This window comes from Melanotaenia boesemani, chromosome 18 (assembly GCF_017639745.1).
Source record: "Melanotaenia boesemani isolate fMelBoe1 chromosome 18, fMelBoe1.pri, whole genome shotgun sequence".
NCBI classification, from domain to species: Eukaryota; Metazoa; Chordata; class Actinopteri; order Atheriniformes; family Melanotaeniidae; genus Melanotaenia; species Melanotaenia boesemani.
The window spans coordinates 30,437,976-30,453,778 of record NC_055699.1 but is presented as its reverse complement, the minus strand read 5'-3'; the positions used below and the strand labels follow the sequence as shown (position 1 = coordinate 30,453,778).

At 43.4% G+C, this 15,803-nt stretch overlaps 1 protein-coding gene across 1 annotated transcript in view; it reads right to left on the bottom strand.

Moving 5' to 3' along the window:
- Nucleotides 1–15,803, bottom strand: part of LOC121628810 (piezo-type mechanosensitive ion channel component 2-like) — a 66,350-nt gene that overhangs the window by 10,787 nt on the left and 39,760 nt on the right. The window contains exons 30-44 of the mRNA XM_041968145.1: nucleotides 15,613–15,701; nucleotides 15,468–15,536; nucleotides 15,268–15,386; nucleotides 12,223–12,343; nucleotides 6,099–6,167; nucleotides 5,850–6,016; nucleotides 4,295–4,983; nucleotides 2,912–3,223; nucleotides 2,727–2,828; nucleotides 1,522–1,678; nucleotides 1,258–1,440; nucleotides 664–847; nucleotides 466–565; nucleotides 242–389; nucleotides 45–132 (exon numbers count right to left, since the gene is read on the bottom strand). Of these exons, the coding sequence (XP_041824079.1) occupies nucleotides 45–132; nucleotides 242–389; nucleotides 466–565; nucleotides 664–847; nucleotides 1,258–1,440; nucleotides 1,522–1,678; nucleotides 2,727–2,828; nucleotides 2,912–3,223; nucleotides 4,295–4,983; nucleotides 5,850–6,016; nucleotides 6,099–6,167; nucleotides 12,223–12,343; nucleotides 15,268–15,386; nucleotides 15,468–15,536; nucleotides 15,613–15,701 (2,597 nt within the window). The remainder of the gene's footprint in view (nucleotides 1–44; nucleotides 133–241; nucleotides 390–465; nucleotides 566–663; nucleotides 848–1,257; nucleotides 1,441–1,521; nucleotides 1,679–2,726; nucleotides 2,829–2,911; nucleotides 3,224–4,294; nucleotides 4,984–5,849; nucleotides 6,017–6,098; nucleotides 6,168–12,222; nucleotides 12,344–15,267; nucleotides 15,387–15,467; nucleotides 15,537–15,612; nucleotides 15,702–15,803) is intronic.

Below are 15,803 nucleotides of genomic sequence, written 5' to 3'. Positions count from 1 at the left end.
AGGTGGACAGACAGGTGGCAGTGAGAACAGGGAGGTGGGCCTACCAAACTGGATGAGGACCATCACTAAGAACGCTTCAGGGACTTGATCCTCTGACAGGGAGGACGTGATGTCGGCAGCTGCAGAATGTTTCTGAGAGTTGAAGAAAAACAAAACAGTTACAGAATAAAACATCCAAATCTAAGAAAAAATAAACTGGGTTCTGGTTCAACTCAGCAACAAACAGGAACAAAAACTTTACTCCAAAGGCCCAGAAGCCGAAGACGATGATGATGAAGTCAACGGTGTCAGCGAGGAACATGAGGACGTACACGTCAGTCACAGCGCTGTACTCGGGTTGGACCAGAGCTCTGAAGAACTGGCAGAGCGGCTGGTAAAGAGACATGCACCTGACAGACACACACAGAGGAATTATGGGTAACATGGTTTATGGACAGTGTAACAGTGAGCTGACCAAACACTCACCTGCTGACAGAATACTCCCTGGTGAGAATGGAGAGCTCTTGGAGTTTCTCCAGCAGCAGATCCCACCGACTGGGCTGCTGAGCTCTGGAGCTCACACTGCCTGGAAAGAGGAAGAAATATCACAAAGCTCCTCCACAGCTAAAGACACAGATATGCATTTACCTTGACATCACCTTTGTTGAGTAAAAGTGTGTGTACCTGCAGGAGAATGTTGCGGCGTAGAGCTGCATCGGGCTTGTCTCGTTGCTCTCCTTCGCAGTATGTTGCCAGCATCAGTACCAGCATCCCTGCCAGTGGTTCTGTGAGTGAATTCACCTTCATCACTGCTTTGACCAGGTGTGTCCGCCTCTGTGCTGACTGTCTGATCCCACAGTCCATGGCACTGCAGGGGGTAAGGAGGAACGGGGAGTCAAATGTTTTTTTTTACTTTCAGTATGGTTCTGTGATGGTATAAGTTTGAATTTTTACATGTAGTAGGGATTTTTGGTGGTGTGGTATATTCACCACCATAAGGCTGTTTAAGAATACCGGTCACTGATGGGTGGTGTCTTACCGGAAACAGGAAGCTGTATATTGTCCCTGTGTTATGCCTTCTACCAGGCCTAGTAAACGCCGTTAAAACGTTACCCGTCTCCATCTCATCAATACACTACAGTAGAGCTCTGTGTTGGTATAAGTCTGGGTTTTACCTTCACTCTGGTTGTGTGATAGCATTAGTCCCGGTTTTACCTCTGTTGTGGAAGTTTGTGCTTTTACGTTACTGGTCTGTGGTGGTTTAAGTGTGGGTTTTACCTTCAGTATGGCTCTGTGGTAGAACAAAGCCAGCAGCTGAAGCAGATCATACAGAACGTAGCCTTCCTTCTTCTCAACACCCAGAATGTTTGGAGGGTGGAAAGGTTTGGAACGGTCCACTTCCAGTTTCTGGTTGAATGGAAAGAAACCGAACTGGAAGAAATACTTGATGACAATGGTGACCTAAGGACATACAGGGAAGCCAAGTATGAAGTTACTGATAAAGTAATAGATGATCACTGAAAGGAACAGGATGCCACAAACCTCTGTGTAGATGATAGCTGTCATCCAGAAGGTCTTACTGGGTCGAGGAACAGAAAGTGTTGCCCAGAGAAAGACTAGCATAGGAAGCACCAGGGTGAGACAGCTGCCAGACACCATGTGGTTCAACACAATGACGAGGTAACACACCATCTCCGACCTTACATGAACAAACAGGAGATACTGTGTTCAGTCAGACATTCAGGTGTTTGTTGGTAACTAGCCTCAGTTAAACAGATATAGTTCTGTAAAGCCCTAATAGAACTTTGAGTTGGTAAATATGAGGATTCAGCACCTCTGAAACTTGATGCGTTTTACTGAATGAGGTTTGGATATATTTATGGATAAACAAGGTAATGGACTATATAAGCATGTTGTCTTGTCCAGGATTGGCCCAGCAGTAAATTACTTAGCAAAAAGTAAAGAATTAGGTCCCCCTAAAAAAGACCCATCCAGTAATAAATACAGTTTTAGCCTTGCTTTTATGAGACACATCAGGGTGAAAATCCTCTATCATTGCTGAGTAGTAATTTCTAATTTGAGTCTGCATGGCGCCACCTACAGCTTCTAAGTATTGGTCAGACATGCACCAGGACTATCTGCCGGGGGGATTGTGCAGATCTCTTTGAATGGCATGTGAGGAAATGACAAGGGGAACTACTCACCAGCTAGGAGAGAGAAGACAGAGAGGACAGGAGGACAGAGAGGACAGGGAAGAAAGAAGGACAGGGAACAAAGAAGGACAGAGAGGAAAGGGAGGACTATGCATCTTCACTGATTATCTTGTCAACAATTCAAATTGTTCAACGATGCATTGCTGTGTTGCATCCTCAGTTTTACCACTGCACATTGCTACTGTCTTCACATCTCACGTCAGAAACAGATTTATCCATGAACACTGAACAGAAGCTGGAATTTAAAAGATTCAAAGACAAATCAAACTGCAACAGGAAAACTTTTCCCACATAGTTCGGGCCAACTGTCATCCCTGAATAAGGTTGGAGGTGTACAGTCAAACCATCACAGGTGTTTTTAATAACAAGAACAGAAAAGGTGGTATTAAAGAACCCATCTTTAATACAAAGAGTAACTAACAGAGGAGGACTTCAAGAAAAACACATGCAGGAAAGAACCATCTCATGCCTGAAGTGAAGGATGGGATGTAAACCCAGAGTCTGCATCTCCACAGCTTGTCCATCTAAACTTACCTGGCTGCCAGGATGTTGTACAGGGCGTAGCACAGCTGAAGCAGTGGAGGCTGGTTGTCATAGAAACGGTCTGATGCTTCCAGCTCCTTGTTGTAGAAAGTCCTGCAGCACAGAGAAGTGGAGTGTAAATCATGAGCTAGAGACAGGTGAAGCTCCTCAAGGTCTCACCTGTCCCGATATCTCACCTGTTTTTCAGCAGCTCACTGGCCGTCAGCTCCTGAGTGCGAGACGCCATGGGACAGGAAGTGGGGGCTGACTCAGACAGGAAGTCACTTCTATCAACTGGACTCTGAACTGGCAGCGGTTTCCTGAACTTGACCTCTTCGCTCCTGTGCTCTATGTGATCCACCTGCCCCGTACCTGCCTGCAGATCCAGGCCGAGGGCCAGGCTGTAGGAGGGTGGGAGTAGCAGCGAGGATGGGGGGGTGGGGAGGGAGGCACCGGTGAACTGATGAGTTGGCAGAACACTAACAGGAAGTTGCTTTGATTCTCCACAACTGTTTACACACAAACAAAACAATGACAATAAAAAGAAAGAAAACAGAAGTCCAAAACACCTGACATGAAACTAATCAAGATGTCTGAAAGAACATCTACAGGGCAGCATTTAGCTCAGAGGGAGAAGGAACAGCCTCATGAAGGAGTTCTATGCTGACCAGGTTCTAATGAAGGAGAGGAAGAAGAAAGGTTCTGAAGAAGAAGAAGAAGAAGAAGAAGAAAGGTTCTGATGATGAAGAAGAAAGATTCTAATGATGATGAAGAAGAAGAAGAAAAAGAAATGTTCTGATGAAGAAGAAGAAAGATTCTAATGATGAAGAAGAAGAAGAAGAAGAAGAAGAAGAAAGGTTCTAATGATGAAGAAGAAAGATTCTAATGATGATGAAGAAGAACAAGAAGAAGAAGAAGAAGAAAGGTTCTGATGAAGAAGAAGAAAGATTCTAATGATGAAGAAGAAGAAGAAGAAAGGTTCTGATGAAGAAGAAGAAAGATTCTAATGATGATGAAGAAGAAGAAGAAGAATAAAGGTTCTGATGAAGAAGAAGAAAGATTCTAATGATGAAGAAGAAGAAGAAGAAAGGTTCTGATGAAGAAGAAGAAAGATTCTAATGATGAAGAAGAAGAAGAAGAAGAAGAAGAAGAAGAAGAAGAAGAAAGGTTCTGATGAAGAAGAAGAAAGATTCTAATGATGAAGAAGAAGAAGAAGAAGAAGAAGAAGAAGAAAGGTTCTGATGAAGAAGAAGAAAGATTCTAATGATGAAGAAGAAGAAGAAGAAGAAGAAGAAGAAGAAGAAAGGTTCTGATGAAGAAGAAGAAAGATTCTAATGATGATGAAGAAGAAGAAGAAGAAGAATAAAGGTTCTGATGAAAAAGGAGAAGAAGAAGAAAGGTTCTGATGAAAAAGGAGAAGAAGAAGAAAGGTTCTGATGAAGAAGAAGAAGAAAAAAGGTTCTGATAAAGAAGAGGTTTGAATAAATTAGAAAGTTCTTCTTGCTGAGAGACCAGGATGGTAATCAGCTGATCAGCTGAGACCAGAAGATAATTCTTGATGAGCTTTCTGAGAAACGGACCTGTGCGATACACAGATGCTTTCTTCATCTGAAGAGGATAAAGATGATAAAGAGTGGACTCTCTCCATCCTGGACAATCTGGGTCGTGGTCTTTGGCTGGTTTTTGCCACCAGGCATTCTGGGCAGCCCTCAGCTTCTGATGGCGGAGGTCCTGCTTCAGTTGGACCCTCTGCCACTTCTGAGGCTTGAACTGGCTCTTCTGACCCATCTGCTCCTGATAATGGTTCTGGGTCTGTTTCAGGTGGATGTTCTTCCAGAACAGTTTGAGGTTCAAAAATTTTTACATGATCTTTGGAAAACTCTGGTCCTGTTTTAGTATAAAGTGTATTTGGATCCAGTCCTGATCCCATTGTTGGAGAAGTTTCAGTGTGTGGATCTACCAGTCCACTTCCTCCTAGTTCTGTTTCACCATGTAGATCTGTGGGACCATGTCCTCCTGGTCCTGATCCTGGTTCTGGCTCAGTGTGTAGGCCTCCCATGTAATTTTTTCTAGAAACTTTAGATGTTTGACCTGCTGCCTTTCCAGCTGTATCAGAAACGAGCCTCTCTTCTTCTTCTACTCTTCCTGTCTCAGCTGAGGCCTGTTGCTTGGACTCATGGGTACTGCAGTCCAGTTCTGACTCTGTGGAGGTTCCCATCATCTTCTGCTGGTAGTAAAAGTTGATAGCCTCCCTGCTGGGCATACTACCCTGAAAAGTCAGAGAAAACAACAAGTTCAGAATTTTCCTCCATCTTTGTTCAACTAAAATCAAATTTTATTTATGAAGTGCTTTCGTGCCAAAAAGCAACAGAAAGTGCTTTACTTAATAAAAACAAGATGCATGATTGGGCTGCACGGTGGTGTGGTGGTTAGCTTCACAGGTTGTACGGGAGGGGAGAAAAGACCATCCAAAGACATGCATGTTAGGTTAACTGGTCACTCTAAATTCTCCCTGGGAGTGAGTGGTTGTTTGTCTCTCTGTGCTGATCCTGCGATGGACTGGTGAACTGTCCAGGTGTACCTGCCCTTTGCCTGCTAATTGCTGGCTCCAGCTTCCCTGCAACCCGTAACTGGAGTATAGATTATGAATAAATTCATATATGCATAATAAAATAAAACAAGCCTTCACACAACAAAGTATAACAAAGCAATTTCAAAATATTCCAGTTTCTCTTTGTACACACCCCCAATTTCCTCCACTTCTCCCTCCCTCTCTATTCTACCCAAACAGGAACTCTAACCCCCCTTTATTTATCTCTTAATCAAATGTTTTTATGAAAATACTAATAAAATAAGCATCTGGCTTGACGCTGCTGTGAGGAAACAGTATTTTGGGGATCCAACCACACCCAGAGTCCACCCACCCATGACCACAGCGAGCACCACAGGAACCGCCCCGATCAAGTTTGGCCATGGTCCCCACCACAGCCATAGGGCTGCAGTGCAGGACCTCCAGCCATCCAGACAGGGAAAATTCATGCAGGCTGAGCAGGCAGAGCCCCCAGTGTGGTGGGTCCCCATGTTGTAGTTCCAAGCCACAGCCTGCTGCAGGGAGTTGTAGTTCTGTGTGTTTACCTGTTTCGCCTGCTGTGTTAGCATGCAGTGTTCGATGCGAAGCACGGTGGAGATATCGATGTGTTCCTGACACAAACTGTTTAACCAGGCAGTCAGAGAGTCCAGAAGAGCAGCGAGCAGAACCCAGAAGAACCGCAGAGTGTTGGAGAACCGACGCAGAGCGGTGTCTGGAAAACACAACGTCAGCTGAGTGCAGTGGACTCCTTCATTAACACACTTAAATCAAATTCTTCAGCTGAAACCTTCTACCTGGTTCCAGCTCTGTGTCATCCTCCACTCCTTCCTCCTCCGTCTCCTCCATCACCTCTATGACTGCAGCTGTTAAATAGAAGAAGCTGGTTCTGGTATCACCGGTACACAAACGGTTCAGCGTTTTTCCTGCTGTTACTGAAATTAGGACTGTACATCAACTGTTTCACCAATATCTGAGAACACTGATATGGAAGTAAGAACAGAAATAAAATAACAGTACAGCATAGAACTAAAAATGTTCTGCTTCCTGTCCCTGTATTAATGTTGTATGTTTTAACTTAATCATCCATGTGAGGCTCATCCAGAAAGATTTCTTTAACTATCATTGCTCACTATAGATATCAGGGTGAAAACAGGCCAACAACGGTCCGACAACGGGATCGTAAATAGCCAACAACCGGACAAAGACAAAAACCAGAGACAACAGCATGAAAACAGGAAGAAAAAAAGAGAAAACAACAGGACGGCAATGGGACAATACTGGGATAAAAACAGGGCAATGACTGGGAAAATGTGACAACAAAAGAACGAACAGAATGACAAAGGGATGAAAACGTGGACAATAACAGGACTATAACAGAAAGATAACTGGACGACAGTAGGAGGATAACAGGACAATTGAAAGATGAAAACCGGACAATTACAGGATGATTGTAGGATAACAGGACGATAAAAGGATGGTTGTAGGATAATTACAGAATCATAACAGGACAATTGCAGTATGAAAACAGGACGATTGTAGGACGATAACAGGGCGACTGCAGGATGATTGTAGGATAATAACAGAATGAAGACAGAATGAAAACAAGATGAAAACAGGACGATTGTAGGACGATAACAGGGAGACTGCAGGATGATTGTAGGATAATAACACGATTATAGGATGATAACAGAATAAAAACTGAATGAAAACAGGATGATTGTAGGATGATAACAGATTGAAAACAGGATGAGTGTAGAATGATAACAGGACAATTGCAGGATGATTACAGAATGAAAACAGAATGAAAACAGGACTGATTGTAGGATGATAACAGGACGATAGCCATGTTATGACAGGACGATAACAGGACAATTGCAGGATGATTGTAGGATGATAACAGAATGAAAACAGGATGATAGCAGGACAATTGCAGGATGATAACAGGACGATTGTAGGACGATAACAGGGCGACTGCAGGATGATTGTAGGATAATAACAGAATCAAAACAGGATGATAACAGAATGATAACAGGACGATTGTAGGATGATAACAGGGCGACTGCAGGGTGATTGTAGGACAATAACAGAATGAAAACAGAATGAGAACAGGATGATAATAGGACGATTGTAGGATGATAACAGGACGATTGTAGGACGATAACAGGGCGACTGCAAGATGATTGTAGGATAATAACAGAATGAAAACAGAATGAGAACAGGATGATAATAGGAAGATTGTAGGATGATAACAGGACAATTGTAGGATGATAACAGGGCGAATGTAGGATGATTGTGGGATGATAACAGGACAATTGTAGGATGATAACAGGGCGAATGCAGGATGATTGCAGGATGATAACACGATTATTGGATGATAACAGAATGAAAACAGGATGATAACAGGACTGACTGTACGATGATAACAGGACGATAGCAGGGTGAAAACAGGACAATAACAGGATGATTGCAGGATGATTGTAGGATGATAACAGAATGAAAACAGAATGAAAACAGGATGATTGTAGGATGATAACAGAATGAAAACAGAATGAAAACAGGATGATTGTAGGATGATAACAGGACAATTGCAGGATGGTAGCAGGATGATTACAGGATGATTTTTATACTCATATTTAAATTTCTTTCTTTCTTCTTTAATGCACTTGTTATTGCTTACAGCTGTAATGCTTTTAATGTTTTAGTGAAAGCACTTTCAAATGTCTTTTACATAAATGTGCTACACAAATAACCATACTTAGTAAAGTATCATTGCTCACTATAGATATCAGGGTGAAAACAGGCCAACAACGGTCCGACAACGGGATCGTAAATAGCCAACAACCGGACAATAACCATACTTAGTCTTAATAAAAGGATGATAACAGGATGATAAAAGGATGAGAGCAGGACAGTGAAAAGATATTTACAAGACAAAAACAGGGTGATAACAGGATCATAACAAGACAATGACAGGACAACAAAAGGATAAAAATGGGCAGACAAAAGGAAGAAGACGGGACAACAAAGGGTGGTTGGATGGGGGAATGGAGGGCTGGTTGGGTCGGTGGATGGGTGGATGGATGGGTGGATGGGTTGGTTGGTTTTGTCGGTGTATGGTTGGATGGATGGATGGTTGGTTGGGTGGGTGTATGGTTGGATGGGTGGATGGTTTGTTGGTTGGGTTGGTAGATGGTTCAATGGGTGGGTGGATGGATGGATGGATAGATGGGTTGGTTGAGTCGGTTGGTGGTTGGATGGGTGGATGAAGGGTTGGTTGTGTCGGTGTATGGTTGGATGGATGGATGGTTGGTTGGGTGGGTGTATTGTTGGATGGGTGGATGTTTGTTGGTTGGGTTGGTGGATGGTTAAATTGGTGCTGCTGACCTGACCTGGTGAGAGAGTGGGGGAGGGGAGCGACGCATCCAGGTTAGTAATGATAATACTGATGGACGACGTCACCTTGTCGTGTGTTGCCAACAAGAAAATCATTAAAAAAGTTCATAATCCAAGCAGTCAGGTGCTGCTTACAGAAAATGTAGGAAGAAGGAAAAAGGAGCCCAAAGTAAAGGAATGTCTGAGTTTCTGAACATTAAAGCAGGTTGTGTTCATTTTTCATTCTGACATGGACAGTGAGCTAGCAGTTATCCCGGTCTAGATCAGACTGGTTCCCTAGCACTAGTTACCATGGTAACTCAGCTGGACAGATATTCCAGTCTGGATCAGGCTGATTCTCCATCAGTAGTTACCATGGTAATACAGCTGGACAGTTATGCCGGTATAAATCAAACTGGTTCTCCAGCACTAGTTACCATGGTAACTCAGCTGGACAGTTATTCCAGTATAAATCAAACTGGTTCCCGAGCACTAGTTACCATGGTAACTCAGCTGGACAGTTATCCCAGTCTGGATCAGACTGGTTCTCCATCAGTAGTTACCATGGTAACTCAGCTGGACAGTTATGCCAGTATAAATCAAACTGGTTCTCCAGCACTAGTTACCATGGTAACTCAGCTGGACAGTTATCCCGGTATAAATCAAACTGGTTCTCGAGCACTAGTTAACATGGTAACTCAGCCAGACGGTTATCCTGGTAAAAATCAGACTGGTTCTCCATCAGTAGTTACCATGGTAACTCAGCTGGACAGTTATCCCAGTCTGGATCAGACTAGATCTCCAGCACTAACCAGAGCCTAAAAAATGGGTGGAGGTCCACAACCACCCCCACTCACAGACACTAAGGAAATGGCCCTCAGGCAACGCTCTGGATGTCCTGCGATGTCCTGAAGGTATCCCTGGAAGAAGAAATCTCTGATACAGCTTTGCACCAAGAACAAAGTTCTTGCTTAAGAAATCATTCACGTGACTAATATGTGCACGTGTCCAGTGTTGGTTTAGTGTCATAATAAACTATTTGAAGTTATATGCTAGTAAAATCTCTAATACTTAATTTAGTCATGTACATATAAAGATTATTTGGAGGCCTCTGTTTTGAAAATAATAATGAAAATGGACAGGATCCCAAAATGGATTTAACTTTGCAGTTAATAATGGGATAATTGTTTTTTCGGAGCAGACCATAATGCTCCGCATAAAATGGAAAAATATTCACTACAGAATATCCTTGCTATATTTTCCAGTATTGGTGTGTGAACAAATTCCTTTTTTACTACAGGATAAAGAAACTTTGTCAGCTGGCCCAGATATAGAAGTATAGCAGCCAGACGTCGACCACTCAACGTAGATTCATGAAGGACTCTGGACTCTGCACAGAGCCAGGTCACGACACCTCCACGTTCTTTTACCGAACAGAACAGTGTTATAAACTGGACTAATAATTCAGTTCAGTAGACCAAACATCAGAAACTAATGAACAACTACCTGCACAATAAACCTGTGGAAGAATTCCTCTTCACATTGTCCCCCTCTTTCACCAAAGAAGCCTTTATGGGAATATGTGTTCCATCATGTGCTGTGCAAAATCAGGATTCTACAGAAAACTTACACTTGCTCGAGAAAAACAAAACAACTTTGTTCTCTCAATATAACGAGATTATTATTATTATTATTATTTAAAAGTCTTGTTTTTGTTGATTTAACTTGGGAAGCAGTCTCGTTGGCTCATCTTTCTGTTCTTTGATTGGTCCCTTCACGTGTCAGTCAAAAAATGGGCGAGGCCTGTGAGCAGTCTGAGACGCTCTCATTGGTGGATTGGAGCTGATCCCGGGTAATTATCGGACTGAAGAGAGAGAAAAAAATAAAATCTGGTTCTCTCACTTCTAGAACAAATTGAAAAGAAAAGAAAGAAGAAACAGAGAAGAAAGAAAAGCACAAAGAAGAAAAGGAAAGTCTGTTTCTGAGTTTACTTCAGGACTCAGAACCAGACCTTCAGCTGCTAAAAGTCTTCGTCCGACCCTGAGAATGACTCCGAGGTGTGACGGAGCTCTCAGTCGGACCTGCGGCTCATCCGATGGACCTTCTGAGCTTTGACACACTCTTGTTGCTTCTGGAGGGAACTGAGTCTCTATTCAGAAATTAGGTCTTGAAACGGAACATTTAGACCAAATCAATCCTGGTCCAGGATGTCCTCGGAGCTGGTCCTGGGTTTAGTCTTTAGAATTCTGTTACCTCTAAGTTTGACTTCGGGTAAGTTCACTCGGTGTGTTTGTTGATCCATCCAGAACTCATCAGATCCTCAGGACCAGGTCCACAGCCGGAGATGAAGGCAGAAAAAGTTACAGCCCAGTCTGACGGAGTATTCCTTTAATCTCCATGAAGTTTTTTTGTTATGTAGTAGTTTATAATGACATGTTTTAATGGTGGATGGATGGATGGATAGATGGGTTGGTTGGGCCGGTTGATAGTTGGATGGGTGGATGGAGGGTTGGTTGTGTCGGTGTATGGTTGGATGGATGGATGGTTGGTTGGGTGGGTGTATGGTTGGATGGGTGGATGGAGGGTTGGTTGGGTTGGTGGATGGTTAAATGGGTGGGTGGATGGATGGATGGATGGATAGATGGGTTGGTTGGGTCGGTTGATGGTTGGATGGGTGGTTGGATGGGTGGATGGAGGGCTGGTTGGGTCGGTGGATGGTTGGATGGATTGGTGGATGGATGGTTGGATGGGTGGATGGATGGGTGGATGGATGGGTGGATGGAGGGTTGGGTCGGTGGATGGTTGGATGGTTGGTTGGGTGGGTGTATGGTTGGATGGTTGGTTGGGTCGGCGGATGGATGGGTGGATGAATGGTTGGTTGGTTGGGTCGGTGGATGGATGGATGGGTGGATGGATGGATGGATGGATGGATGGTGGGTGGATGAGGGTCCTGACCAGTCAATACTACAGACACACAGGTGAACCCTGACAGAAGTCCAGGGCTGTGTCCGAATGTCCACCATACTCCCTAACCCCTCGTTCACTACATAGGGCTGCACTATATAGTGACTCATTCTCTTGGCGATTCAGACACGAAGCTGTCTTTTTTTTCCTTGCCGCAAACCATGTGACCACCGACGTCACCACGGCAACCACAACCCGCGTCAAGATGTCATTCCAAATCCAATCCAAAGTTGTGTGTAAATATTTTTATTTTTATTCCTTATGTTATATTTTATTCTTTGTTTGTTTGCTTATTGGTAATTTCGCGCAGCTCAATTTTTTCGCCTCCTTGCGCCATGTTGAGCTTCTGCCCGCAATTCATTGTGGTCTATAATGACCCGTCAAGTGACCGTCGATGCTCACTACTTTTCAAGATGCATTGTGGGTAATATTGAGAGCCCTACTTTTTCTCTCTCTGGACATTCGGACACTCAGACAAAATGGCGTGACCCCTATATAAGGCACTATGTAGGGAGTAGGGTGGACATTTGGACACAGCCCAGAACTTAATCTTAATTCCTCCCTCCTTCTCCTCCTCCTCACCTCCTCTCTTCTCCTCTCTCCTGCTCTGTTGCTCTGACGAGTTCTTCCTCCAGAGCTTCTTGTGGCTGGTACGAGCTCTCATGGCTGTTCTGGAGTCTGTTATCCAGGCATGGTAGACAAACTGACAGAGAGAAACATGGCACATCAAACTGACTTTAAATTTTATCATCGTCCTGATTAAACATGCAGTCATGTTATAAGTCTCTACAATCTTTACCGATTGGTTTCTTCTGTCACTGGCAGAGATGCAGATGTCTGACGCTAAGAATCAGACTAACTGATTTTTAGCATCTTTCCCTAAAAATCCAGCTGTATTTACAATAAAACTCTGACTATAAAAAGCTTTTCCATGTTCTCCAAACTGCAGAAGATTACAAGATAATGTGTGTGACAGCTTGTGTATGCTTCAGTGATTTATGGTGGAGCTGCCATGCAGGTTCTGTGTTCATTGTGTGGGTTCTTCAGTAACAACACACTGCGTTTAACTTCAAGAGATTGAGTTTTATATAGAACTTTAGTATCAACACATGTCTGTTGGGTACAATTCTTTCTTTTTTCAACCTCTTGTCATACACACTCATCTACTGTAAAACATTCATCACGTGACTTAATAGACAAATAGGGAAGCCTCTATTTGTTCTTTACACAGGTGTTGGTCGCCATCAAGAGCAACTTGGGCTCCAGCATGGTGTGCCTGGACAGGCTGCAGATGAAGCATCCCTGTGTTTACTGAGCAATCTCACCCCCTGCCATGAAGAAAAGGTGCATTCAAGAGCTGCCAGGTCCACTTGTTTTAAGGAGCTTTGGGTTTGCTTTCCTCAAGTCTTATGAATAGTAGCAAGCATGGGTAGTGTTTATTTTTGGCTTGCTCTAAATAAGAATTGTAACCCACAAATACTCCTAACATTTCTCCCAGCAAACAAAAGCAGAAAGTAAAATGAATCCCACATGTTTTTTCCCCCTTTCATTATATTAACGTAATATTACAGATTTTTACCAATTACTAAAACACAAACACTAACCTATGGTTCAGGAGATAAAGTCCACATTTTAACATGCAATTCAGGCGTCACCGCATTTTACTAGAGTCAAACAAGCGGATGTTAAAGAATCCCTCAGTGGTTGAAGAATCAAACTTCATCACAAAAATCTCTGATTCAAAGTTTTAAACTACAGTGTGTGCAGAATTATTAGGCAAATGAGTATTTTGACCACATCATCCTCTTTATGCATGTTGTTCTACTCCAACCGGTACAGGCTTGAAAGCCTACTACCAATTAAGCATATCAGGTAATGTGCATCTCTGTAATGAGAAGGGGTGTGGTCTAATGACATCAACACCCTATATCAGGTGTGCATATTTATTAGGCAACTTCCATTCCTTTGGTAAAATGGGTCAGAAGAGAGATTTGACGGACTCTGAAAAGTCAAAAATAGTGAGATGTCTTGCAGAGGGATGCAGCACTCTTAAAATTGCCAAGCTTTTGAGGCGTGATCATCGAACAATCAAGCGTTTCATTCAAAATAGTTAACAAGGTCGCAAGAAGCGTGTTGAAAAAACAAGGTGCAAAATAACTGCCCATGAACTGAGGAAAATCAAGCGTGAAGCTGCCAAGATGCCATTGGCCACCAGTTTTGCCATATTTCAGAGCTGCAACATCACTGGAGTGCCAAGAAGCACAAGGTGTGCAATACTCAGGGACATGGCCAAGGTAAGGAAGGCTGAAAAACGACCACCACTGAACAAGACACACAAGATAAAACGTCAAGACTGGGCCAAGAAACATCATAAGACTGATTTTTCTAAGGTTTTATGGACTGATGAAATGAGAGTGAGTCTTGATGGGCCAGATGGATGGGCCCGTGGCTGGATCAGTACAGGGCAGAGAGCTCCACTCCGACTCAGACGCCAGCAAGGTGGAGGTGGGATACTGGTATGGGCTGGTATCATCAAAGATGAGCTTGTGGGACCTTTTTGGGTTGAGGATGGAGTCAAGCTCAACTCCCAGTCCTACTGCCAGTTTCTGGAAGACACCATCTTCAAGCAGTGGTACAGGAAGAAGTCAGCATCGTTCAAGAAAAAACATGATTTGAATACAACTTGCCTAATAATTTTGCACACCCTGTACAACAAAAATGTAAGGGGGTTATGGTCTGTGCACACCACCAAATTCCCTCCTGCACAAAAAACACACTTCAAAGTGGTTACCCGTGGCAACAGAAACTCAGATGCCGGGCTGCAGACGCGCCAGATCATGTCTGTGACGGCGCATCGCTGTGAAAGCAGGTGAAGGCTTATTGGGCTCCATCAGTCCAGGAGAGACGAGAATGGAGCAACATTTTGTCGTCCTGCAACATCCCAACCAGCAGTGGTCAGGGTCCACAAACGTCCCAACCAGCAGAGGTCAGAGTCCACAAACGTTAAACCAGCAGTGGTCAGGGTCCACAAACGTTAAACTCTGTCCTTTAAACGCCACCATGGACATGCCAGTATCTTTATGAAATGTCACGATCAATGGCAATGTTGTATTTAATTTTAAATAATTAAACTTAAATTTAATTAAATAATGCATGTCTGCAGCCCGGCATCTGAGTTTCTGTTGCCACGGTTACCAACTACCGTTTAGTCAGCACAATAATTTACAACAATACGTCTATTTGGTCGGAACTTCTTTCATAGGTGTCCATTATCACTTATTAATGGGCACCCTCCAGCCAATCAGAATCGAGTATTCACCCAGACCATGGTATAAATATATATATATTAGTGCTATATTAGATTAAAATTTTCAATCGCGATTAATGGCATTGTTATGCGCAAAATGTCTCTTTCCTTTAAAAGAAGGCCTACAGCTATATAAAGAAAATGCAGTAAATGCAGTGTTTAGTGCAGGGGTCTGCAGTCTTTCCAAACCAGAGTCATTTTTCTCTCAGCCAGCTAAGTAAAACTCCTTTAGAGCTGCAGGACACCAGCCCTCTGGGTCCCAGGTGGTGATCCCTGCTTTAGATCCTGAAGCTGACAAGCTGTGAGTCATGACGACTTACCTGAAAGGCTGACTTCTCAGTAAGCCCCGCCTCTTTTTTCTCCTCTCCACCCTTCTTCTCTTCTTCCTCTTCCTCCTCACTGTCTGTCTCAAACAGGTAGTAGTCACCACTCCTCACCACTACAGAGAGAAACAACCAAATGAAACCCTCATCTGGATCTGGCAGGGGGCACTGATGATGTGTCAAGTCATGTGACTCACTGGAGGCGTGGTTTACCCAGGGTTTCCACCACTCCTTCTCTTGCTGTCCCTCCCTTGTCTTTTCCTGACCTGTAGAAAGACAAATCTTCAGGTCATCCAGTAATTAGCAGCCTGTTGCCATGACGACAGATATTTGCTCACAGACCATCAGTTTGGAAACTATCTCGGGTCAAACTCAACATCCTCTCTTTTCCTTTACGGAATTTCTGCTGGCGAGATTTAATCCTTTCCATCCTAAAGGAGACAGAGAAAGGACAGGTGAGAATCTGTACCTGGACAGGTGAGTATCTGTACCAGGACAGGTGAGTATCTGTACCTGGACCAGTGAGTATTAGT